At 43.8% G+C, this 27793-nt stretch overlaps 1 protein-coding gene across 4 annotated transcripts in view; it reads right to left on the reverse strand.

The window, feature by feature from the left end:
- Positions 1 to 27793, reverse strand: part of LOC100492951 (tetraspanin 4) — a 329574-nt gene that overhangs the window by 50508 nt on the left and 251273 nt on the right. For all 4 annotated transcript variants that reach the window (XM_031900608.1, XM_031900607.1, XM_031900609.1 and 1 more), the window contains one exon: positions 2976 to 3167. In XM_031900608.1, coding sequence (XP_031756468.1) covers positions 2976 to 3167 — 192 coding nt within the window. The remainder of the gene's footprint in view (positions 1 to 2975; positions 3168 to 27793) is intronic.

Consider the following 27793-nt stretch of genomic DNA (forward strand, 5'->3'; position numbering starts at 1 on the left):
CTTCAGCCCTCTTATCATCTAGTTAATGTTAAATATGTTGCAAAGTTGGAGAATGTTTTAGAAATGGCTTATAACTCCCTAATAAAGTGTATGAGATAAAATGATTACATTTCGACACTTACACAGGACATATGTCGTGCCTCCTAGACTTAATAGAATTTCCCCTACAACTCCAGATTTATGTCCAAAATGTCACCACACCCCAGCTTCCCTCCTACACATGATATGGGCATGTTCCCCAATACAAGACTTTTGGGAAGAAGTGGAAAGGGAATGCTCAAATGTTTCCTCTATCCCAATACAGATGCAACCTTTGCCCATACTCCTGAGCCAGGTAGAGATTATAACTTCATCCGGGAAAACCCGTACCCGTACGTAAATAATTCTATATTGATTGTATGAATACCTGTACCATTTTGTACCAGTGCTGATTGAATTGTTAAAAAAATGTCTAATAACCCATAGAAATCATTCCAGCTATTGCTTTTACATTGTTGACCTAAATACTAATTGTTAATTGTTTGTTATTGGTCCTTAGTCCAATCTTAACCACTTTGATTACATTACTTCCTCAGTTGTTATTGGTGGACAACAAATGTGTTTGAGGGGAGGATGAAAACTGGTCATTATTTAGGGGTCCAATGTTTAGAGTATAAGCTACTAAGGGCACCAGGTGATGCTCTTAATGAGCCCCAGTGTCTCCCTTACAAATAATGAAGTCCTCTGCATGTGGATTTTTACAGTAGCCTTGCATCATATTGGTTTAGGGTAAGCTATGAAGCAAAATAAAAAGTCAGCTTGGGTCTGTTATGCCCTACGCCCATGCAATAGTTATATCCCAGCAAGCTGTACAGTACCACCTATAGGATACAATAGCTGGGTCGGGAAAGAATAGTCTTGAGCATTCAACTGGTGTGTGTGTGAAGAATAATAGAATAGAGAATACAACAGGGAATGTAGGAATATAACATGGCTGCTTTTGGACCATGTTACACAGTTAACACATCTTATTAAATCTCCCACTTATAGTTAATAACACTGCCCTGCCATATTTTACTTCCCTTTAATATCCAGACCAACATTCGTAGTTACAATATCCATCCCCTGCCTAGTAAACTCTCATTCTTGTATTTATTTCATATAAAATGGACACCTAATTGTCCTTATCTACAAAAAATCATCATAGATGATTGTTTTCTACTTGTTTCTCAATTTCTTTCCAACTTTTTCAGCCAATCAGATGCATGCTGATCGACAGCCATGGATTGCTAGAATTGGAGTAAGCTTTGTACTTGTACTTTGTACTTTATGACCCTCTTAATGTACTTGGTCCGTTCCTTCTGCCCACAACAAAAGCAATAAATAATTTCCTAGTATTTTATGTAATGTGGGCAGATCTTTATACATGGCAGCCGTGGAGCTTTGGGAATATATGAAGTATTAACTATAAACACTGAAAATTATTAACTACTGAAATTGTCCAGGGGAAGCATAAAGATCTAAGATCTGTATCTCTTTTATTGAATGTGTGTAGCCTGAAACTCCGGTGGTAAACAGAGACAGCAGAATGAATATATTATCCTCCTTCCTCCCCTACTGGGCAAGCAATATTCAGTGTTCCTATTTTTTTCTTTTCCTGCAGCTCTTGGCTGTTCCTCTGTAATATTTTATAGTGCAGTTGCTTAGATTCCGGGGTTTATGCTGGGGAAGCTCAGTAGTGTGCGGCTGGATTCCTTTGCGAGCGCACTGCTTGGATCACACATATGCAAGGCATGGTGCCAAGATAAGCATAAGCCGGGAAATTCACATTTTAGCTCTCAGTTCATGTGCTCTAACAATCTCTGCTGTAGAACTCTGGGGCTGATTTATGATCATATGTACTGAAGTGCACATTCCATTATCAAACAATCAGCAATTGGTTTGGAAAATGAAAGCAAAGGCTTAATTGGCTGTGACTGGCAAATGCAGTTGTGCACTGTAGTACCCACATATGTATATATATCATACCCTTTGTCCTACTAAATACAGGAAACAGAAATACACAGATTGCTCTAGAGCTGAGGCTGTTTTTAGTTCAAGCCCCTCTGGAGGGTCCACGGTTTGGTCAGGGACCCCCTTTAGTTCAAAAAAAGGTTACTGATACAGAAAGGAGCCACTGAAGCCTTCAGACTCTTTAGAAAAGACAATACATTATCACCCCAAATCTCACCCTTATTGACTTTCAATCTGGGATTCAGGCCTATCTAATAAAGCATACACTTTCTCCCCAGGGCTGGAATTAGGGATAGGCAAAAAGGACCATGTGCCTAGGTTGCAATGCTGGGAAGGGCACTAGACACATAGCTCTCCTGTCTGTCTGCCTACTCCTACTCTGTGGCCTCATCCCACAACTGCCAGCTCATTACTGGGCCTTGTCCCCGGGCACATAGTCATCACGTGAGCACTCCCCACCCCACATCATTACCATGCTTCTGTGTGTGTGTGTGCAGTGAGGCACCCAGTCATCTAGCCCGGTACTTTTCTCCCCAAATATCACCCTAATTTATCTTCAGGTCAAGCCTCCCTGTGCCACCACTTGAGGCCCCACCAAGGGGGCTAGCCCCACAGTTTTGGATCCTCTGCTCTAGAGTGTGCTACAAGGATCCCATCTATTCCTCATTCAATTTTAATATCTCTCTTACCCTCTGGTTTGTAGCAGCTGTCAACCCACAAGGCAACGTTTTCCTTAATGCAGGTTTAAATGCATCCTAAATCCAAATCTGTCCTATACGAGTCAAAAGTTGTTATTTTTACTGCAAAGATAGAGAGCTCTGTATGGTACCACTAAACAGATTACCACCTTGTGCACCTTGAGTGATGTCCTTTAGACCCTTGTAAATGATTGACTTCCAGTAACAACATCACATACAAGGCACAATCAGACTGTATGCCAACAAATTCTTCCCATGTAGTCACGGCATTTTTTAGTTACTTACACTTAGCAGAAGGTATTTGTTCTCCTTAATGGCTCCAATGCAACCCAGAAACCCCACAATCATCACTATAGTCCCTGTGGCAATAAGGATGTTGGCAGCTGACAGTGAGGGGAAGGACGACGAGAGGGTAGCAAAGTTACCCTGTGTGACAGCAAGCCAGATACCGACTCCAAGGATCCCACAGCCGCCCAGCTGCAAAAAATGAGAAAAAGGCAAAATTGTTAGAAAAAGACAAGCAACAATCAGTAAAGTATATTGAACAAACACAAGGCATGAAACACCTATAGTCACGGTCCCATAAAGCTTACAACCCAAACAAGGATACAAGCTATTTAATATAAATCTTTTAAGGGCTCAGGCTGCAGTCAGGCCAGGAATTTCTTAGCAAGGTAATCGGGTTCTGAGGATGACATAGCAGAAGTGGAAGAAGAAGATGTCACACATTACAAAATTGTCATTTGTTGCAGTGATAACAGTTTCATTGTGATATCAATCCTCAGCTCCTAAACACTAAACAGCAGGATATTGTTTGTCTGCTTTACTGAAACAACAATGTCATCAGCTGCTTATGAGTGATAATGGCCGTGCAGATTATATTGTATTTATTATATGTATAATTATATACAATCGATGAGTCTCCAGTATGGAATATCCTGACTAAAATCATTCCCTGCACCATCAAGCGGGAATACTTTACATTCAGCGTATTCACTATGAGGCAAGTCCTCAGATTGTGTCGATACTGTAGGTTTCTCGGTTAAAATTAATTCAACATTCAACATCTAGACTGAGATTGGAGAAGTATGAGGAAAGGGAGATTTCTAGTAACCAGGTCATAGAGGGAAAGAAAACAGCAGCAGAAGAGTTATCACAAGAGTTTTTAAGACCGTACCCACATTAATACTCAAATGGTCGGTGGTCACTGCAGGGATATTCATTCTTTTCTGAAAGAAGTTGATTACCGTATATACTCGAGTATAAGCCGATCCGAGTATAAGCCGAGGTACCTAATTTTACCTAAGAAAACTGGAAAAACGTATTGACTCGAGTATAAGCCTAGGGTGTGAAATGCAACCGCTACTGCTAAGTTTCACTAATCAAATAAATAACAGATAAATAAATAGATAACTTTAGGGAAAGAAAAATGCTACAGCAGCAGACAAAAGCAAGTTTGGGAAGGCTAAGGAAGCTGCCATACTAATTATCAAGTACTTGGACACCAGTGTACAAGTCCCACCACAGTACTACAATAGTAGTTACAAAGGCAAAATAATTCTTGATGCTGGACTTAATACAAATTTAATTTTTGTAAATAATAATTTATTGTACCAATTACTGCACTGTAGGCTCTCTCTATTGCTCCGGCTTTTTCTTGCACATATTCATGAATGGCCTCAGCGCATGCGTCTGTGGGTAAGGAGGAGGGGCATGTGTGTTGGCTGGCTGGCTACGCGATAGGATGGCATGGAAGGTTACCCAGGTGCCAGACTGCCTGGCCGTGCTGTTTCCTGTTTGGCCTCATATTGTTTTGTCTCCATTCACCCAGCCTCTCACAGGCGCTTTTAAAATGCATTTAATTAAAATGCATTATCTAAACTTAAACAGGCTTGTTGCTACACTTTTAATGTGTGCGACATCGACTTCTGCCCACAAATTAGGGTTTTGGGCTGTGTGAGACTGTGAAAGCCTGTTATCTTACCTTTGATTTAGCATCCCTAGAATTATATACTTATTGTGCACAGATTTCCTTGACTGCCCCATATTCACACATGCAGATGCTTTACAAATGCAAACAAGAAACTACCTGTACAAGTATATTTCCTTGCTGCACATCTTAAAAGTCATTACATTTCTGCAAAGGCAGAAACGGGTTTAAACATTTAAAGGGATACCTTTTCAGTGGCATCATGCGAATAGTGGGCGGTAAAACAAATGGATTACGGAAAGGTTACCCAGGTGCCAGACTGCCCGGCCGTGCCGTTTCCTGTTTGGCCTCATATTGTTTTTGTTAGACACGTGTTCCTCTCACAGGCGCTGCGCCTCCAGTAGCACCAGGAACATGTGTGCTGCTGCTGTGCCTGGGACAGCAGCCCATACAGGTACACGCTTTCGACACTCGGAGCGCCCCCGTTGACGGCAGTGAGTGCGTGCCACGGTTTCCTCTCACAGACGCTGCGCCTCCAGTAGCGCCGGCAACACGTCTGCTGCTGAGCCTGGGACTATCGCTGCAGGCCACACAAGCACACACTTTCACCACTGGGAGCGCCGCCCCTGCCCTGTCGATGGCGGTGAGTGCGGCGGTGACACACGTCTGTGCACGGGGAAGGGGTGGGTGGGTGCGAGCGCGTTACATCGCCAAGACGAAAGTCGGACACAAGTGGAGGGAGGTTGATGGGAGGTATACCCGAGTATAAGCCGAGGGTTACTTTTTGAGCACATTTTTTGTGCTAAAAAACTCGGCTTATACTCGAGTATATACGGTATGTCATTTTAAGACATGGCCTAAAATCCATATGCCTCCCCTATGGATAGCACAGCAACCCCCAGCATATAATTACATACCATATTTCAAAATGCTAACAAATTCCCAAAACAAACCCCTGACAGGTTCACCTCCTACAAGCAGCATAGGGCAGGCAGAGTATGGCACACACAGGCAGCACTGGGCAGGCAGAGAATGGAACACACGGGCAGCATAGGGCAGGCAGAGTATGGCACACACAGGCAGCATAGGGCAGGCAGAGTATGGCACACACAGGCAGCATAGGGCAGGCAGAGTATAGCACACACAGGCAGCATAGGGCAGGCAGAGTATGGCACACACAGACAGCATAGGGCAGGCAGAGTATGGCACACACAGGCAGCATAGGGCAGGCAGAGTATGGCACACACAGGCAGCATTGGGCAGGCAGAGTTTGGCACACACAGGCAGCATAGGACAGGCAGAGTATGGCACACACAGGCAGCATAGGGCAGGCAGAGTATGGTACACACAGGCAGCATAGGGCAGGCAGAGTATAGCACACACAGGCAGCATAGGGCAGACAGAGTATGGAGCACACAGACAGCATAGGGCAGGCAGAGTATGGCACACACAGGCAGCATAGGGCAGGCAGAGTATGGCACACACAGGAAGCATAGGACAGGTAGAGTATGGCAAACAGGCAGCATATGGCAGGCAGAGTATGGCACACACAGGCAGCATAGGGCAGGCAGAGTATAGCACACACAGGTTGCATAGGGCAGGCAGAGAATGGCACACGCAGGAAGGGTAGGGAAGGCAGAGTATGGCACACACAGGGAGAATAGGCAGGCAGAGTATGGCACACACAGTCAGGGAAGGGAAGGCAGAGTATGGTACACACAGGCAGCATAGGACATGCAGAGTATGGCACACACAGGCAGGGTAGGGCAGGCAGAGTAAGGCACACACAGGCAGCATAGGGCAGACAGAGTATGGCATACACAGGGAGCATAGGCAGGCAGAGTATGGCACACACAGGCTGCATAGGTCAGGCAGAGTATGGCACACACAGTCAGGGTAGGGAAGGCAGAGTATGGCGCACACAGTCAGGGTAGGGAAGGCAGAGTATGGCACACACAGTCAGGGTAAGAAAGGCAGAGTATGGCACACACAGTCAGGGTAGCGCAGGCAGAGTATGGCTTACACAGTCAGGGTAGGGCAAGCAGAGTATGGCACACACAGTCAGGGTAGGGAAGGCAGAGTATGGTACACACAGGCAGCATAGGACATGCAGAGTATGGCACACACAGGCAGCATAGGACATGCAGAGTATGGCACACGCAGGCAGACAGAGTATGGAACACACAGGGAACATAGGCAGGCAGAGTATGGCACACACAGACAGCATAGGGCAGAGTATGGCACACACAGGCTGCATAGGTCAGGCAGAGTATGGCACACACAGTCAGGGTAGGGAAGGCAGAGTATGGCACACACAGTCAGGGTAGGGAAGGCAGAGTATGGCACACACAGTCAGGGTAAGGAAGGCAGAGTATGGCACACACAGTCAGGGTAGGGAAGGCAGAGTATGGCACACACAGTCAGGGTAGCGCAGGCAGAGTATGGCACACACAGTCAGGGTAGGGCAAGCAGAGTATGGCACACAAAGTCAGGGTAGGGAAGGCAAAGTATGGCACACACAGTCAGGGTAGGGCAGGCAGAGTATGGCACACACAGTCAGGGCAGGGAAGGCAGAGTATGGCACACAAAGTCAGGGTAGGGAAGGCAGAGTATGGCACACACAGGCAGCATAGGGCAGAGTATGGCACACACAGGCAGCATAGGGCAGAGTATGGCACACACAGTCAGGGTAGGGAAGGCAGAGTATGGCTCACACAGTCAGGGTAGGGCAGGCAGAGTATGGCACACACAGTCAGGGTAGGGAAGGCAGAGTATGGCACACACAGGCAGCATAGGGGAGGCAGAGAATTATATTGCCCTTTTACATCCTTTCCCTTGATTCACCATTTAGTGATGGGCTGTGTGCTCCCTCAGAGATCTCAGCTCTAACTGTAACAGGAAGTAGTGTGGGGATAAAAGACAGAACTCTGACCATTAATTGGCTGATGAGGCCTAACATGTATGTGTGCCTTGGCTTGTTTGTGTGCTCTGTGAATCCTATGATCCCAAAAGTCGGACCTAAATTCTTAAAATAGCAATTTTTTATTTAAAATTACCCAATGGCACATACTACTAAAAAAGTATATTTTTATGAAAATGCTTCTTTTAGAAGTACATATGAACTTGTTTATGCAATATTTGTTTATAGACACCTACATTGTTTGAGGGTATAGTTTCCCTTTAACAGTGATAATGTTGCTTAAGTAGCCAAAAATAGTAATTTTTATTCTAAAAAAAGGATCTATTACTATACATTTGCAAAATGTTACAATAGGTTTAATGTCCACGATGTCATGATCATAATGGTTTCTATGTCATATTACTTCTTAGTTCTTAACCATTTCCCTGCCAAGAATGTAGGTACTATGTTATCGTAGAAAAGATCTTTATCTGCCAAGAACGTAGGTACTACTAAAGGCTTTCTCTCTGCATCGGCAGCTTTTGCCGCCAGTGCAGAGAGTCAGATGTGCCTCCAAACCTCTCGGCAACAAGCCAAGGGGGCTGGCAAGTCAGTCCTGTGACTTCTAACAGCACATGAGATCGCACATGTGTCTGCTGTTAGTGCTTTCTCCTGCAGCCCCTCTGAGCCCGCCCACTCACTTCCTGCTGCAGAGACTCTGCGATTCTGGGACCCTCAGTGCAGTCAGGAACCTTTCTGCTCACTAAAAAGATGAGTTGACTTTTTTTTTTACTTATATACATACATATACACACACATGCATTCAACACACACACAACCCACCTTTTACTAAATGTAGGTTTTTTTTTTTGCTTTTCTGACTTTGTTTTTTGCTTTTGTATATATTTACACACTTACATCAAGGTTAATGATCAAATTAAGGAATATTGGCCTAGAACATAATATTTGTAATTGGATAGAGAACTGGCTGAAGGATAGATTACAAAGGGGGTAAATGGAAGGAGATGTCACACGTGGGAAGGAGTGTGGGGGGGGCTGCATGCCCTGTTATTGCAAGTCTCCATTATCCTGGCTAAGGTAATTCCCTGCACCATCAGCCATGAATACTTCACTTTAAGCTCATTCGCTTTAAGGCTTCAGATTGTGTCCATACTGTAGGTTTCTCCATTAATATGAATTCAATGTATGAACTAAGATTGTAGGAGTATAAGATAAAAGAGACTTCTGGCAACCAAGTCATAGAGGGAAAGAAAACAGAAGAAGAAGAAGAAGAAGATGCCACACGTCACCCGCCAGAGTTTAGGCACAAGGAGCATCTGGCTGACATTACTCACATTTCTACATGTAGATTCCCAGCTGCTACAGTGCATATAATATACCGTGATTTACATGCTGATTGGCTGTGTAAATACTTCACTGTAAACTGTATTTACACAGCTTTATCATAAACTCCTTAATCTCCTTTATTTTGTATCAATAATACTATAAACATTAATAAAGGCATTAATAAAGCACAACATGTTTGTATCATTTTTCAGTTTATTAATGGTCTTGTAGTAAGGGTGTTATTATAGAATGAAAGAATGAACGTATAAACAACACATAGATGTATTTATATACATGGCTGCCATCAGGAAAGGGTTACAGGGATCCACATGATCAGAATTAGGTCTCTTGCACACATTAATAGACTGGCTGTTTATAATGGAGCATAGTGTGGATCAAGTGTGGCCAAAATATTCAGATTTTTACCTGCAGATTAGGCAGGATGGTTGCAATGGGGATTAGCAAAATAATATAGAAGTTTAAGAAATGTGGCTGTTTTTGCAAGTAATTTGGTGTCAATAAGTTCAATATTTGCAGGACCATTGGGGGAGTGAATAGTTTTGGATTTTAAAGGGGGGCTCAGATGTGCTGCACTTGCTTGTACAAGCCACCCCGCTGCCAGCGAGTTGCACAATTCAGAAGAAAGGGCAGTAGCTCCAGTGCCTGCCTGTTCTTTCCTAACACAGCTTTCTCTACTCCTCATTTGTCAAAAAAGATCAAGTCCCGGTAAATCCACAAGGGGATTGGATGGATGAAGTTTGAACTTCCCCTCAAGCCCATCCAATCCCCATGAAGCTATACCGGGACTTAATTTTTTGACAAATGAGGAGCAGAGAGAGCTAAGAAAAGAACAGACAGGCAGTGGAGCTACTGAATCCGGCAGCTCGCTGGCAGCAGGGGGCCCCGGCTTATATAAGCAAGAGCAGCACGGCCAGGCCCCCCATTAAAATCCAAAACCACAATCCATGATTCTGAACAGCGCCACATTTGCACAAGATCTACTAATATTTTGTTGATGTAATGGTAAGTGAGACAGCAGCATAAGAGCCAATGCCATTGTCACTACCCTGGATTATGAATGATGTGCATTGCTTGTGCTCTGGCTGAGGCACGGTAACATGGCATGGCATCATTATGGCAAAGCCACGGTTTATTTCATGAAGCAGAAGTGAGGGGAAATGAGTAAAAGGGGTCAAATCTAGATAAAAACAGTTTTTAGTTTAAAATTTTTAATTAAGAATTCATATCATAATAAATATATACATTTTCTTATGGTTTTGCCCATGTGTATTTCACAGGGCCGGAACTAGGGGTAGGCAGAAGAGGCAGCTGCCTAGGACGCAACGATTGAGGGGCGCCAGGCAGGAGCCTCTCCTGCCTACCCCTAGTGCTACTTTGTCATTGCCTCCGCCGCTTGTCATTGGCCGACCGGGTTGCCTAGGGCGTCGGCTTGGCCCGCCCCTGGTATTTCAGGAGCAATAAAAGCAAGAAAAGTTTTTAAAAGTATATAGCTTTACTCTTCTAATGGACTAAAGCCAAATTAAGAAATGTTATTCACTTTATGGGGCTGATTTATCGAAGTCCGAATTTCGGATATTTTAGGTACGATTGGCAAAAATTCATATTGTTAATGATAATTTCTGATGTGCGTTAATTGTGAGAAAATTTGTATCATGGTTGTACGAAAATATCGTAGTACGATCTGAAAGTTGTGAAATTTTTGTAACCAAACGATTGTAAACAGCGTGAAAACCTTTCTGAATTTGAACTTTCAGTGCATGATTTTGGAAGCCTCCCATAGGGCTCCAACCTGGCCTAAGGAAAGCCTCCCATAGGGCTCAATGGCACTCTGCAGCTCCAACCCGGCCCAAGGAAAGTCTCCCATAGGGCTCAATGGCACTCTGCAGCTCCAACCCGGCCCAAGGAAAGTCTCCCATAGGGCTCAATGGCACTCTGCAGCTCCAACCCGGCCCAAGGAAAGTCTCCCATAGGGCTCAATGGCACTCTGCAGCTCCAACCTGGCCCAAGGAAAGTCTCCCATAGGGCTCAATGGCACTCTACAGCTCCAACCCGGCCCAAGGAAAGTCTCCCATAGGGCTCAATGGCACTCTGCAGCTCCAACCTGGCCCAAGGAAAGTCTCCCATAGGGCTCAATGGCACTCTGCAGCTCCAACCTGGCCCAAGGAAAGTCTCCCATAGGGCTCAATGGCACTCTGCAGCTCCAACCTGGCCCAAGGAAAGTCTCCCATAGGGCTCAATGGCACTCTGCAGCTCCAACCTGGCCCAAGGAAAGTCTCCCATAGGGCTCAATGGCACTCTGCAGCTCCAACCTGGCCCAAGGAAAGTCTCCCATAGGGCTCAATGGCACTCTGCAGCTCCAACCCGGCCCAAGGAAAGTCTCCCATAGGGCTCAATGGCACTCTGCAGCTCCAACCCGGCCCAAGGAAAGTCTCCCATAGGGCTCAATGGCACTCTGCAGCTCCAACCCGGCCCAAGGAAAGGCTCCCATAGGACTCAATGGCACTCTGCAGCTCCAACCTGGCCCAAGGAAAGTCTCCCATAGGGCTCAATGGCACTCTGCAGCTCCAACCTGGCCCAAGGAATGTCTCCCATAGGGCTCAATGGCACTCTGCAGCTCCAACCTGGCCCAAGGAAAGTCTCCCATAGGGCTCAATGGCACTCTGCAGCTCCAACCTGGCCCAAGGAAAGTCACAATACCGAAGCTTGAATGAATCAGAAACTTTCGTAGTCATTGCGACAAATACGATTTTGGTGCACAAATTGTCGCAGAGTATGAAAAAGTTGTAACATAAGTTAACGAAAATATCGTAGAAATTACGCACAGTTCTATAAATTAGAAAAAGTACAAATTTTTTGTAATCGTACTTTGATAAATGTGTCCCATTGTCTTTTTGGGCTGCTTTAACTGACCCCACAAGCCCATCCCCTTCATTCTGACTTCTGATTAACCTCTTTCTTGCCAGGTGCAGGCTCACCTAAGACCTCTCCACATTGGGTAGGATAGGATGGAAGGGAAGTTCAAACTTCACCCTCCAGCCTATCCAATCCCCTCGCGGCTTTCCCAGGATTCTGTGCCAAACAAGTAATACAAATAGCTGTATATGGGAAAGAACATGCAGGTAGTTCCGCCACTGTTTAAAGGACAAGGAAACCCTTTAGCCCAAGTCTCCATTATTTAATAAAACCCCCTTTGCTGTAGCTGATTGCTAATTTTGTTGTTTAAAATAATCCTTCTTTCTCCTGCGGTGCTTTCTTTTAGGTGCTTTCTTGTAGGTAGCACTAGCGCCGCTTTGTCACAGGTGCCATGATTTCTATTTATACATTATCAAGATGGCCGCCGTCAACATTATGCACATACGCTAAAGTTTCTCAACCCCCAGAGCTGCAGAGCTGCTTTTGCGCTAGTATATGTGTGGGATGTAGAAGGCACATTCAGTAATTAAGATTTCTGCGTCGGTGCTAAGACTAGCTCATGTGCATACTCCTGTTCTTGGCTTTAGTCCACGAGAGCTGCATCACTGGGATTGTTTTTTTTTTGTGTAACTCACAGATTTTTTCTAAACTGTGGCATTTAAACAGACAGATGGATGGAAATACAGGGGATTTAATCGCACTGATGTACAGGCTGGAGGCATGCCTTTGTGAGGAATAAAACTGCTTATTAGATTTTTCTTGTCTGTTAAAAGATGAGAGACGTGCGCACATATTCTTTATAGGGGGTGTAAAGTCAAAAACTAAGAGCCCGGTCCCAGGTTCTCATTTAAAAAAGAAACCTATTTCCAATAAACATTTATTAAAAAATCCATACCAGCCGCCTCAAGATTTGTGGGACCGGTAATCAGGAGAGCAAAGGGGGAATTGCAGGCAATGGATAGCATTTTTTATAAAAATGGAAGGATTGGAAATAGGTTTCTTTTTTAATAAAGAGCCCATTAGGGACACTGGCCATCAATGTATATTTTGTTTTTTAACCGTTAGGCCTCTGGGGGACCCTAATAATTTTATTGCATGGGGCCCCGTGATTTCTGATGGCAGCTGCATTTATAAATGAACCCTATCATCTCTTTGTTCCCCATACTGTCTTCTCTCTCCCTTCTCTGTCCAACTAGAATATTACCCAAGCAGAATTCCTCATTATATTTACACTCGGTGCCATATGCTTTGTGAACTTGGTGTGCAGTCTAAGTTTAGGGGCATCCTGAGGGAACTTTTAATTTACCTAGGAAACAACATATTTTTTTCAAGAGAACCTGAGCTTTCTATTTCTGTAATTGCACTTCTGTAACAAGATTTAAAGCTTGAAATAAAAAAAAAAGAAACTGCGCTTTTTGCCGCCCCTGGTAACTGGCCACTCACTGCCACCTGAGGCAAGGTTCTCACCTTCCAATGCCACCCCCCTCAACTGCCGATAGGAGCTTTGGTCTGGAGATTGTTATCCAGTGTACAATGTACTTTACTTTTGGCCTTGCAGTACCTGGCATGACGCTTCCTTTCTGTTTTAGTGTCAGACTGGCATACCTGGGACCTACCACCAATAGCCCCCACACTACTTCGCCGTCACACTACTTAACCCTCCTGCAGTGCACTCCACCTAAGGCTCCCATGGAGCGATTTAGTTGCTCGTGATAGATCTCTGCTACCACAAGCGACTAACCACACCCAAATGCCTTTCCACTGGCAACAAAGGGAATCACTGGTAGAAAGGCCTGCACATTGCTTTGGTTTTCTGAAGTTAAAGTTGCTTGCTGGAGGAAACTTTATGCAACTTTGGAAAATCAAAGTGATGCACAGGCCTTTCCACCGGAGATCTATCTTGGGCAACTAAATCGCTCCACGGGCGTTAGACTTACCTTTGTGTTAGCATCAAAGTGTAAAATTAGAGGTCACCCCAGTAAACTTCTCCCACTCTTTATTTCTATGAAAATGTTAGAGGCGTATTCATCAAACGGTGGGGTCTTAACTTTTACCCACTGCAGAAGATTGTTTTTCTATTTTACTGAATCTGTTTAGTAACCCAAACCACCAAATTAACATTTGTTTTCTATTTCTTTGAGCAGAGCAGAATTCACAATGAATACCAAATCCCATCTGAGAAAAAGAAAAAAGAAAACATTTTCAACGCAAGATTCCAAAGAGACAAGCGAGTAAAAGAATGAGTCCCATAATTTTTTTGCTCATTGGTGCAATGGTTGGTTGGTAGCCAATGGTAGCCATTGGTCCTTTACCCGGAACACTATTTTTGTTAAAGGAAGTTCTGAGATTGAGGGATCTGATGCAAGAGCCTCCAACCTGATACCTGAGGGGAACCAGGAACAGAATATTTTACCCGACACAACCAAAAATATAGAGAAAGTGCCAACCGAGAAGGGTCAAATCCAGTTGGATGTAAAATTAAAACCAACTGCAGAATTAATTAAGAACCTCGTGGACATAGTAAAAGATCAGCAGCAGAATTCTGAGGCAGGCAAAGCCATTATGAACAATATTGATAGGGAGGTGCACAATGTTAGGCAAGAATTGGCCGTGCAGAAATCCTACATAACATCCATGAAGAAAACATGGTGCCGTACAATAGATAAATCTCCAGTATGGAATATCCTGGCTAAGGTCACTCACCGCACCATCAGGCGGGAATACTTTACTTTCAGCTTATTCACATTGCGGAACCTTTTCAGGCTGTCTCGGTACGTTAGGTTTCTCCAAGATTTCTAGCAACCAGGTCATAGTGGGAAAGAAAACAGCAGCAAAAGTGGAAAAATATGTAATTCACGCTGTTTTACATGCTGATTGGTGGTGTAAAAAGTGGAACTTGAGAACTGTGTTTACACAGCTAATAAGCCCCTCATTTCCTTTATTCCATATATATATATATATATTAATAAAAGTATTAATAACACAGATCATGTTTGTATAATTTTTCAAATTATTCATGGTTTTGGAGTAATGATATTATTATAAGATAAGGGTATGAATGGCACCTAGAGATATTTATATACATAGCTGCCATCAGGAAAGGGTTACAGGGAAATATGCAATCAGAATAAAGGTTCTTATAAATCTCCCCCAAATGCACCAACATCTATTTTGTTTTTGGATATAGCCGAGCCTGAGAAAAGGATTGGCTTGGCCTGAATGGGGGTCTGATATTGCAGCACTCCCATTTCATATTCATAAAACCGCCTTTATTTCATATACGGTTGTGTCTGTGCCATATGTGAAATAAAGGTGGTTTTATGAATATGAAATGGGAGTGCAGCAATTTCGGTATATTGGTGTCTGTAGGTATGTGGAGGTGAACATATGATGCTGCGTGCACCCCTCTGGCAAACTTTTCACAAGTGTGCTGCAAACCCATTGTATTTTGCATGAATGGGGTCTGGTCAGAGGCATTAATGATGGAGCACAGTGTATGCCCCTGTTTCCAGGGGCGTCAATTTGCCTTATGTTTTTGCCCTTTGCTTCCCTGCTTGGAAATAAGCCCAATTGCCTAATTACAGTGTCATTTTTTTAATAGTTATCTAAAATAAAACACCCATTGCTTAGGCCACACTGGCCCTGTAAGGTAAGTTGTATCTCAAGCTGATGTGATCTCTGGCCCCTGAACCAATAGATCCTAATATGGCCCAGAGTAGCCCTTCCATGGGAGGATGCATCCGTGCACTACTGGTAACCCTTCACACAACTGCCAATAAGCTGCCAGCTCTGTCTGGGCACTATCTAATTAATAGTGAGCTGTGGGGAGGCAAGTGGGTACCTTTAGAAGATGGAATTGGGATACTGAGGAATTACACAGTGATGCATTCTCCTTAAAATAGGGAATAAGTCAGATCCATGTACTGTATATGTACACACAATACCCCTGTATTCTGTGTTTGGCTAATGTGTGTATGGCAGCAGCTTACTTATCCCAGCATCCATGCATTGCTTATCCCTCATATTAACAAATAAAAAGATTATGGGAACTAAATCTTAGCCACTGTTATTCCCTTCCATATCCATTTGCATAGTCGGAAAGAAGTTGTTAATAGGGTGATGTGCAATGGGAGTTGCTGGTTGCGTTTGGAGCCCTGCAAGCCTCTCTCATTAATTCCTTGCATATCGCGGAGAGCCTTGGTGTCCCTGCCTGCATCTAATGCTGAGATTTCATTCCCTTCTGGATTTGTACAAGATGAATTCTCTGCAAGTAACTGCAGTGAGACTAAATTAAGACAGCGTAAACAGGAGAGGAGACGCTCCCCCCTGTAATTATATACTAAGACATGAACAAAGCAAACATGGCAAATAGTAATTTAAAATCTTTATGTTTTCTGTGCATTAGCTTTCAGTTTATGTCTGGCCGCAGGAAGAGCGGGGAATTTCCAGAACAAGTCAGAAGGTAATCTAATGGTTCCATCATTAGAGCCTTAAATTATACCAATTATACTTACATTCACATCCGCCAAGCTTAGATTCCCTAAAATACTCTCTAATCAGTTTAGAGGTCAGACTTTTTTTAGTTCAAGCCCCCTTGGAAGTTCAACCTTTGTTTTGCGTCACCCTTAGCAATAGCAAGCTTCTGATACAGGAAAACACTAATCTATCAGCCACTCAGTACCAAGAGTATCTAGAACATCACATAGGTCTTTACCCTAAATGACCTTCAAGCTGGGCTTCCAGGTGTATCTAGGAGAGCAAATAGACATTCACCCTAAATGTCACCCTAAAGCTGGCCATACAAAAGCCATCGGTCTGAAGGGGCCAGCACGTGTATGGGGACTTCAGGATTCCCTGCCCAACTGATAGCTGCCCAAAAACAGTCCAGCTAACTATTGGGCAGCTTTATCCTGTTGGATGATGACCACATCGGTGTGTTGATGCAGTCCATAGCTAACAGGACCCCATATACCTGAATAATCCAATAATTTGCCTGATTTGGGCCCGAGCAAGGGTGGCTAAAGTTGGCAACAATCCACTCATTTGAATGCCAAATGAGTGGACCTTTAAATGAATGGCCAACTTAACTGGATTTTAAAGGAGAAGGAAAGGCTAAGTCACTTGCGGGTCCCAAAATGTTAGGCACCCCCAAGTGATTTTAACCTTTTACCCCAGGCTGGTGCCCCTGTTAGGAGAAAACCGCACCAGCCCGGGGTACCTGCATTGAACGATTCCTCCTTCTGTGTTTCTTCTGCGGCAAAATCCCTGGGCAGACACATCCGCAAGAGAGTAAAAAGCCGACTTTGTTGTTAAAGTTTTGTTATTCACTCTACTGCACATGCGCATGCGCGCCAACGCGGAAGAAGGAAGCGCTGCAGGTACCCCAGGCTGGTGCTGTTCTCTCCTAACAGGGGCACCAGCCCGGGGTAGAAGGTAGACGATTAAAGTCACTTGGGGGTGCCTAACATTTTGGTTTTCCTTCTCCTTTAAACTATGCCCCCCCCCAACTGCACAAAGTACACCTAGGGCGGTAGTCAAACAGTTTGGGAACCCCTGGATTCCTAGATTATATGTACAAAATCTGCATTTTGAACCCATCATCTTTACCATTCATTTGTATACAATGCTCAGATTTAATCTAGCTCCCAGTGTTTAGTTATGTTATACAGGTACATGTCATGGACAGACTGGGATGTTACTATGTGACGGCCATCACCAATGTACCTTCACACAGCACATTCCATCATCATTTACTAACATAAGTGCAAGGTGCAAAATAAGCCATGCAAATTTACCATGTATTTCTACCCAGAATTATGCTGTTGTTTATGGTTAAAAATACCTTTTGGTTGTATTTGAACTTGTGTTTTCCATGTTGGATATATCAAAGGCCTTGCACAAGAGAAATCCAGTCTCTATATGTGGATGCATAGAGCTGCTGCCCAAGGTTTGGAACCTGCACTCTGTAACTCCCAACGCTGATTGATAAATGAGCACTTAGGTTTTAGTAAGTGCTTTTAATGAGCGTTGGGCCTAAAACACTCATTTTTATTTCAATGGAACCTTTTGTACTGTATGTACTGTACGTACAGTGTCGCCTCACAACTGGAGAAGCCAAAAGTCTCTCAAGCACCAACCGCAAAGCCTGCAAAAGGAAAGCTGCGGCTGCTTGAGAGGATTTCTGGAAATGAGGTTATCAATCATTTGTCGCTCAGTCAGCCACCAAGATTTATTTATCGGAATGAAATATGCAAGAGTACCATGGGGTGCCACCTTAGGGAGCAACGCTGTAACTCACTACTCCAAGCTTCAAACACTGCTGCGGCTGCCAGACACGTTCACCTCCACCAGATTTCTCTGTATGCGCAGAGAGCAAGATTTATGCTGCCATATTCATTCATAAGAGATGGTCATTTAATTCAGATGCTTTCAATCAAATCTTGGACTCCATACGGCTCATTTATGAACATCAGTTTTGTGTGCAAAATGTTTTTGTTTTTTTTACCCATAATGCAGCATTGACACCTACAATTCCAGCATAATTGAATGTGTGTATAAATTTGCAAGCGATGTAACAGCGTCTGATGCCTGAATGTGAGCAATTGTGTTTGTGCATTTTTTGCAAATCTGACACAATTACGCTCATCATTTTTGGAGTAGGCCGCTCAAAATAACTTTAAAATAGTGTCTTTTCATTATTTTTTAGGCGGAAGTGTGCTGTGCCTAGTGGCGCGTCCCACTGTGGATACCGTGAAATTAACACTGTTTTCACAGTAATGTTAGGCACCCCCAAGTGACTTAAATCGCCTACCTTGTACCCCGGGCTGGTGCCCCTGTTAGGAGAAAACAGCACCAGCCCGGGGTACCTGTAGCAATGCGCTTCCTCCTTCCGGCTACGTGTTACCGGGACCCCACGACCGGCGCATGCGCAGTAGAGTGAAAAGCCGACTTCTCTGTTAAAGTTCGGCTTTTCACTCTACTGCGCATGCGCGCGCACTCGAAGCAGGAAGGAGGAAGCACATCGCTCCAGGTACCCCGGGCTGGTGCTGTTTTCTCCTAACAGGGGCACCAGCCCGGGGTAGAAGGTAGGCGATTTAAGTCACTTGGGGTTGCCTAACATTTTGGCACCCCCAAGTGACTTTGCCTTTCCTTCTCCTTTAAGGGGTTAAAGAGAACTGTGCGTGAAGGGCGCAGTGAAAAATATTCAACTGTGTTTATATGACAAAAAGTCACATCATTTTAAGAATTCAGATTGGGTTCAGCCAGGACCATAAATCCGAATCCACACGCTAAAGGCAGAATCTTGTCCTAATGATGGATTTGGTACATCGCTAATATGGACTCCTGCCCTGTCATCTGTTGAAACCACTGTTTCATAATAAGGTACTCCAGATAGATCCAGATATCTGATGACAACAGGAGCAGGCTACAACCTTGGGCAACACTGCCAACAAGGCCCCTTCACAGCCCCACACTCTTCCCACCCAGACCCGCACCCACTCCCCCACTATTGAGTTGCTTCTACAGTTGCTCTGCTGCATCCTACAAGAGAATTCCAACATCCAGTGCTGGGCCCCCTAATGACTATGATTGGATGCCTCTTACTGGAGCCTGTGAGACGTCATCACCCCAAAGGAAAGGATGATGTATACAAAAGTAGGTATTACACACTTTTACGTTATTGTGGTAGGGTCCGGGATAAGGTTTCCTTAAAGCAAGGCAAGAAAAAAACATATTTTCTACAGCAATTGGGTCGAATAGGAGCCAACGAGGGGAAAGGCAGCTGGGAAGCCTAGGAACTACGTCAATCAGGAATAGCAAACCTGTGACCTTTCCTCAGTTGTTGACAATCCCCATAAACACTAGTTTAACACCTGGAGAGAGGGGCCTCAGACGTCTAACAGTCATAGTTTTCCAAGGACGCTTTCTTTAAAGCATTTCCTTGAAGCTCAAGGTCTCGAGCAGGAGGTCCCACAGGATACAGACAACTTTACAATATGCTTTTCCCTGACAAAATGAGATTAAAAGAAAGATATGCAGATGAGCGTGTTTTTCCGTAGGTGTCACATTACTTTTTTTCTGCCCTGTTAACATGGATCTTTTAAGCCTCGTGCTTTTGTGCATCACTAATGAAGAGCAGAGGTAGAGGAGGGAGAGAATGATATCTGTAAGGCTGCATCATAAAAGCCTGCTCCATCTGTTTGTATAAAGATATATATATATATATGTACTGTGTATATATATTTCATTAAAAACATTATAAAATGTTATTTCTTTGGGATCACTAATGAACTATTACAGAACAGTACTTTCTCCTGCTGAATCTTCCTGTAAGTCCCTGCGTAAGAAGGTTCCTGTTATATGGTATGTGTGCAGAACAGGACTGTGGCACGTCACATACCCATGAAAGTGAGGGGGGTGTAAATAAAAACAAGCTGAATTGACTGACCTTAGAAACAACTCAGACAATTGTAAGAAGCTGAAATGGAAAAGACTGCAGGTGCAGGTTTCTGCGAGGGGCGAGTGTGGGGGAACTAGGGGAATTAATTTGCAGGTACCGTCGGGGAGACGAAAGGAACTGAAACGAACTTAATGGCATGCATACATTTTATATCAGCAGGCAATTCATATACACTACAAACAGAGAACAGAATAGTAACCCGTGTGCTTGTGTGTGATGTGACTGCTGCTGATGAGGGAAGATGTAGGGAGAGAAGAATACTGGGAGAGAAAGTAACAAGAGGTGGGTGAGGGAGAGAAGAAGGGAAAGAATTGGCTAAAGTGAGTGTGGTTACGCTATTAGCAATGGGACACCCTGTTTAATGTTCTCTTTTATCTTTCCTTTAATGTTCCTCTAAACATTCAGTCTGCAAACAGCACAAAGGAAAAACCCCACGAAGTATAAAGCCCACGCTGCTTTCATTCCAGGCCGGCTTGCAGATCTGAAGGCAGCCATGTATGGGAGATGCAAGATCCTGTAAATAATTATATTACACCACCAAGCTTCTGGGATTGTAATCCCCACAATCCAGGGAATATGTGTGAGAGTAACGTCTGCTCAGAAAGCAAATAGACACACACTATTCAGGCTCTGCATTTTGTTGTTTGTAAACCAAACTCTTACTTTGCCCTGATTTTAACCATGTGAAATCTGTTTAAAGGGGTGGTTTGCCTTTAAGTTAACCCTTAGTATGTTATAGAAAGGTCCTCCAGGTTACTTTTTGGTAGGCCCCGACCCTCTTGAGCCCTACCATATGCTTGCAAGCCAGCTGCCCCCAGCCAGCACCCTGCTCTGCTACTTCTCTGTTTAAAATTCAAGATGGTTGTGCGTTCCACAGTTAAATGAATGGCCATCTTTAATTTTTAATAGAGACGAAAGTAGCACAGTGGAGCAGGAACAGTATTGGCAGTGGGTATAGTGGGAGCGGCAGTGGCTGGGTGGTAGGTGCTTGAGTCTGGTAACCGGTGGGCCCCAGGTACTCCAGTCCGGCTCTGCACTTGGCACACTTCAGTTGCTACCCATGTGTCAGTGTGTGAATGTGTGTATAGAGTTGCACTGGTCACTGCAAGCTGCAATGGAGCAAGTATGGGACCATGTGTTTTTAAATATAAACTCTGGGAACATAAAGCAGAAAAACCTGAAGAAATCCTCCCCTCCGTCTCTGCAAAGCAACCATAAAATGAACAAAACACAGCCGAGTCATGAAATGCTTACACACGGCAACTTCAAATGATCCAAACTACTTCTGAAAGATGATTTTACTGAATAAATAAAATAACAGGCCGTTTGTTTTGCAGCCAGCACAGAGGGCTTTATTACTGAGGCTGTGCAATGCAGAAATACATGCACAACATAATTCCAAATCTCCGTATAATTAATGCAAAGTCTCCTTCTGCAGGGTCTGCAAACCGGCTGCAGTCGCAACGTCACAAGTGAGCAGGCCATGGAGGATGGTGGCCTGCCGCTGCCGCTTATCTAAAGTGTGGCTAAAGCTGGTCATACATTGTAAGATACAGTGGTTTGGTGAGAAACAAAGGGATCTTCACCCAATTTGGCCACTAATTCACTGGGCCGGCTATAGGATCACAACAGGAAGACCTTGAGAGACCTATCAGGAAAGGACTGTATGAACATGCCAATTTGGTCCTTGTACAGTTGAATTTTCTAACCTACCTGGTAGATACAGTATCTAGTCAATTGACCATTTATCGGTGGGGCATGGCATCCTGTTGGGAGGGCCCTATACAAGCTGCCAACTCAGTATGTAGCAATTTTAGGCTGAAGGGACACTGAGCACATTCTGCACCATTTTTTAGCTGACAGAGGAGCTCCCATTCAATGCCAAAGCCCATAGTCATAAAGCAGAACACAATAGTTGCCTGTGAGAGGAGTGATAAAACTGTTTGCATACATGTCCCCAGGCAAGCAAATAGTGACTAGCATTATTTAATGAAAATATCTATAATAGTAATGTTCCCCTATGCAAGGGCTCAGTAATAACCTGTCAAACACTGCCTTTCTATTGGAACTGCACTACAAAGATGATGGCTACTGACTAAGCAATGAGCACTGGCACCAATGCAGATGAAATGAGAAGGGAAAAACACATTAACACATGAAACCATTTCATGAAAACCTTTGGAAGCAAAATTTCTCAAGTGCTGAATAAATATTCTGTACTAACTCCAGCAAGAACAAAACCATCAGCCAAAGAATCCGGTGCCTGTACTAGTTTTTCCAAACACTGGGATTATTATCCAATAAACTAAAAATGGGAGCCCAGGAGAAAGTCAGTGGGAGAAGAATCTGCTCTCTGTCATATTAGCCTAATCAGCACTTTTGGGTGACAATGGTCTAGACCAGGGTTCACCAGCCTTTTTAACTTGTGACCCATATTCCAATGCAAAAAGAGTTGGGGAGCAACACAAGCATGAAGAAGTTCCTGGGGGATGCTGTGATTGGCTATTTGGTAGCCCCTATGTCATCTGACAGCCTATGGGAGGCAGGGGCGCTTCTGCCATTAGGCGAGTTGAGAAACTCGCCTCAGGCGGCAGAAGCGCCCCAATTACCAGGGGCGGCAAAAAGCCGCTCCTGGTAACTTTAAGAGCCGAATTTCCAGTTTTTAAACCGGAAATTCGGCTCTCCGCCGCTCACCGCGATCTCACCGCCCCCGGACCCGCTCGGACCCGGACCCACTCCTGAGCTCAGAAGGTAAGCGCTGGGGAGGGGGGGGCGCCTGAGGCGGCACCTCAGGCGGTGATATGTCCAGAATCGCCCCTGATGGGAGGCTTGGCTCGTCAGTACACCTGGTTTTTATTCAACCAAAACTTGCATCCAAGGCAATAATTAAAGAAATAAGCACCTGGTTTGAGGCCACTGGGAGCAATATCCAAGGGGTTGGGGAGCAACATGTTGCTTATGAGCTACTGGCTGGGGATTAGACAGATGTCCACATAACTGCTGTGAGCACCCAGTGCAAATGGAAGGAAGCTAAATGTCATATTTAGAAAACCTGTGTAGCATAAATGTAATATGCTTCCTAAACCAAATGCCATAAAGTCCTTTCTAAATTGTAGGCATGAAATCATTTCTTTAAGTTACTCGAAAGAAGGCGATAAACCGTATATGATTTAGAGTGCTCCACATAATGGGTACAGCCCATGTCTGACAGGCAACGTACGACTGCTTGGCCTTGTAAAATGGTTATTCCCTTACTGAAACACAATTCATAAAGAGGAATATAAGCATATCAACATGTCCGGTTCAGATGTTAGCAGGGGGATGGAAATGTGAGAAACTGTAAATCTTCTGTCTTCTCTACTAATAAAGGTCCAGTGTAATCAGATGAGATGTGAAATGCATTATACAGGTATGGGACCCATTATACAGAATGCTCGGGAATTGGGGTTTTCTGGATAAGGGATATTTCTATAATTTGGATCTCCTACCTTAAGTCTTCTAAAAAATAATTTAAACAGTAATTAAACCCAATACTGTAGGATTGTTTTGCCTCCAATAAGGGGTAATTATACCTTAGCTGGGATCTAATACAGATACTGTTTTATTATTACAGAGAAAAAGGAAATATTTTTTTAAAATGGCCTTTCCGTAATTTGGAACTTTCTGGATAATGGGTTTCCGGATAAGGGGTCCCATATCTGTACCTTGTTACTCGGTCCCTTTATCTGCACAATTTCTGTACCATCATACATTTTATTTAAAAATGCCTCTATATTCTATTTGTAGGGCTTGTTGGCCCAAGTCATAAATATGTATAATTTAAAAGACCACTATTATTAATACCAGTAGTATTAATACTTTGTTACATTTGAATTTAATATCCTTAATTGAACTTAAAGAAGAATGAACATTTATTACAAAAAACATTTATTACAAAAAACTCCATTATCCAGAAAGCTCCGAATTACGGAAAGCCCGTCTCCTATAGACTCCATTTTAACCAAATAATTCAGAATTTTAAAACTGATTTCCTTTTTCTCTGTAGTAATAAAACAGAACCTTGTAACAGATCCCAACTAAGATATAAATAATCCTTATTGGATGCAAATCAATCTTATTGGGTTTAATTAATGTTTTATTGATTTTTTAATAGATTTAATGTATGGAGATCCAAATTACGGAAAAACCCCTTATCCGGAATACCCTTGGTCCCGAGCATTCTGGATAATGGGTCCTATACCTGTATTGTGTTTTGGAGTCTGTGTGGCTTTCATGTGTCGTAGTTGCCTGTAAATGCAAAAATTGGGGCGGGGGCATTTATCAACAGTCACATTTCCGTGGTTTTTATAGTTTTTTTAAATGGAGACTAAACCACTTGAAACCGTTGTTGTTTTGTCACATGTACAAAAACCAGTGTCGAAAAAACAACAGAAAACCTCTAAACCCAGGAAGTAAAGAAAGATCTTCCACTTGTAAAAGGGACACCTGCCATTGACTTCTACATGATCTCCACAGGTTATAGATGGTGTATTTTTGTTGTGGTTTTTTTGCATAAAAAATTGTGAAAAAATCATTTTTTTCCACAACAAAATCGGATTTTAGTGTAAAAAAAAAATCGAGCGTTAGTAGATATCCCCCTACATCTCTCTGTTAATGCCATTCTTTTGCTGTAGACAGGGCAAGAACTAGGGATAGACAGCAAAGGTATATGGCCTGGAGAAACAATGTGGTAGAAGGTGAATGAGCCACAAAACTCCTGAAATAACATACTCCTGACACACCCATAGATGCAATGACTTTACCCCTAAATGTAGGGGTACTACTTGGTCCGGCTATAGACTCAAGTCTGTTTCAGTGTACAGAGCTAACCAGCATCAAAGTAATGAAAATCTCAGCAGTTTTTAGGTGGACAGATGTTTATATTGCACCAAAACTGCTCTTATTATTCAGCCGGCAGTAAACTGATTACGGCAAACTGGTTGCCATGGGTTACAGCACTGGGGCAACTTTGCCAGCATTAGAAAGGGGCCCTTTCTATATGTAAGGCCATATGCACCCCATCCATAAACAGCTTTGCCCAGTGATTAACTGAGTTCAGGAATGAAATCAAAGGGAACATTGCTGCATACACAATTCGCTCGCTCTTTGATATTCATCTGTTGTTCTGTTAATATAATCCCCGCACTCTATCAGAACTATAATTACATTTGAAATGAAGGCACTTAGAGACACAGCTCAGCACTCCTGCCCTTCTTACATAATACTTCCCTAATCTCCTCCAAATTCTACCTTTCAGCCAAAGCTTTTCTGATCTATCAGTCCCGCCTTCCCAACTAAAACTCGGCTCCATGGGCTGAATACTGATTTGTGGCAGCTGTTCCGCTTCGGCATTCATTCTCACAATTTAGACCCAGGATACATTGAGAGGTTCTTGGATAAGATCCAGCAATTAAATTTTCACAGGTACAGTAGGGGCCTAGATGCAGGGGTCGGGAAGGCACCCAGGGGTCCGGGAATACAAATAATTAGAACTACAACAGAAAAAGGAGAAAAATTAAAGTGCAAGATGCTGAATACAGAATGCAGGGGATACAGGGTATAGATTACTTGGGGTAACTGGGGACATGTAGCTTGGGGTGAGGGTGGGGGACAAAAGAAAGGCCAATGAATAACAATGATTACAGTAAGCCTGTAAGGATTAGTTAGCTGCTGGGCACAGGGTCGGACTGGGCCGCCGGGACACCGGGAAAAATGCCAGTGGGAAAAGACCCAACCCTTCCCGGTGCTCCCTCTGCCGGACCTTTCCTCCCCTGATGAGTTAAATTTATGTGTGCTCAGGGGAGGACGTTGGGTGGGGAGTAAGGGGGACCCCTGCACCCCCAGTCCAACCCTGGCTGGGCACCATCTTATATTCTCCTTATTACTCCAGTTTCCATTATCTTTAAATGTTTTTTCTTGGTAGGTGATTTTGATTTTGTCCATAACAGTTTTTAACCCAAAACCGGATCTCTGCATAATCAATGTCAGGATTGACTGGCCCCCCGAGACACTGGGAAAGTTCCTAGTCAGGTGCCCAGAAGCCCAGTCCGACACTGAGTTTCCAGCACCTGTGTCATATGCATAGAATTGTGAATATTTGGCAACCGCCTGTCTGACCCCTACACTTCATGCATATAAATAAAACTTCCAATGGATAACATGGTAATTGATCCCACACTACATTACGCTATTAATCTGCAATATAGTGGCCCCGCGGCTTGGAAACATTGGCTTTCTAGCTAATGGCATTTAGCCTGCACGCTGCACTGTGGCTCCTGCTTGGTCTTTACGCTGACAGGGAGGTTACTCAGAGCCACAGTGATGTGCAGCCAATATTGTTTGCCACGTGACTATTAAAGAGTATGGACCCTATAGAGAACAATGTGCTGCATTAACTCATGGGTTCTGTTGCACTGGAACACACAGGGGCACATTTACTAAGCAAATTTGAGATTCAGATATTTTACATCCAACTGCAATTTGTTTTTTACGGCTTTCCTTTATTTCTTAGTCATACAATAATTTTATTCAGCTTCTCGATTATAACTTCTCCATTTGTATACTTTCCCAGAAATATGTAAGGTCACAATGCCTTTATCTGCTCGCTTTCATACTTACTAGGCTGCCATGGTAACCATAATCTCCCATGTTAGTGTATTTTTCCAGTTTGTGTACACTGAAACCTTACCTTATAAAAGCTCGTTATTAGACTACATTTTTTATAAAGATTAGGATCTTTGTATCTGGGTATTGAGAGTTTTGCAAATGTGAAAAAAGCTGCCATTCTGAAACGTATTGAATAGAATAGGGACTAACTAGCTAACTGTTCATTGAGCGGATCACTGCCACCCCTTTATTGCACATCTATCTGTTCAAGTGAACATGACATGTGCCCAACACAGCCATACATTTACCCCACACAGTCATACATGTGCCCAACAAAGCCATACATGTGCCCCACACAGTCATACATGTGCCCCACACAGTCATACATGTGCCCAACACAGTCATACATGTGCCCCACACAGTCATAAATGTGCCCAACACAGTCATACATGTGCCCCACACAGTCATACATGTGCCCCACACAGTCGTACATGTGCCCAACACAGTCATACATGTGCCCCACACAGTCGTACATGTGCCCAACACAGTCATACATGTGCCCCATGGTGCCATATGGGGCATGAAATGGGTATGGTTATCAAGCAAGGATACTTTTATTTAATAAATACAGGGTCTAGTTCAGGGATAGGGAACCTATGGCTTGGGAGCCAGATGTGGCTCTTTTGATGGCTGCATCTGGCTCGCTGCCAAATCTTTAATAAAAAAAATAATGGGGGGCATGGCCTGCACTCGGCGGATAGAAGACGTGTTCTAAGCCTTAGAACAAGTCTTCTATCCGCTGAGCGCAGGCCACGCCCTCCTCAGCATCGCATCCGCATCCGGCATCTTTGGCACCCACCCTACCTTGCCCCGCAGCCAAACATATT

Source organism: Xenopus tropicalis, chromosome 4 (genome assembly GCF_000004195.4).
Source record: "Xenopus tropicalis strain Nigerian chromosome 4, UCB_Xtro_10.0, whole genome shotgun sequence".
Lineage (NCBI taxonomy): Eukaryota > Metazoa > Chordata > Amphibia > Anura > Pipidae > Xenopus > Xenopus tropicalis.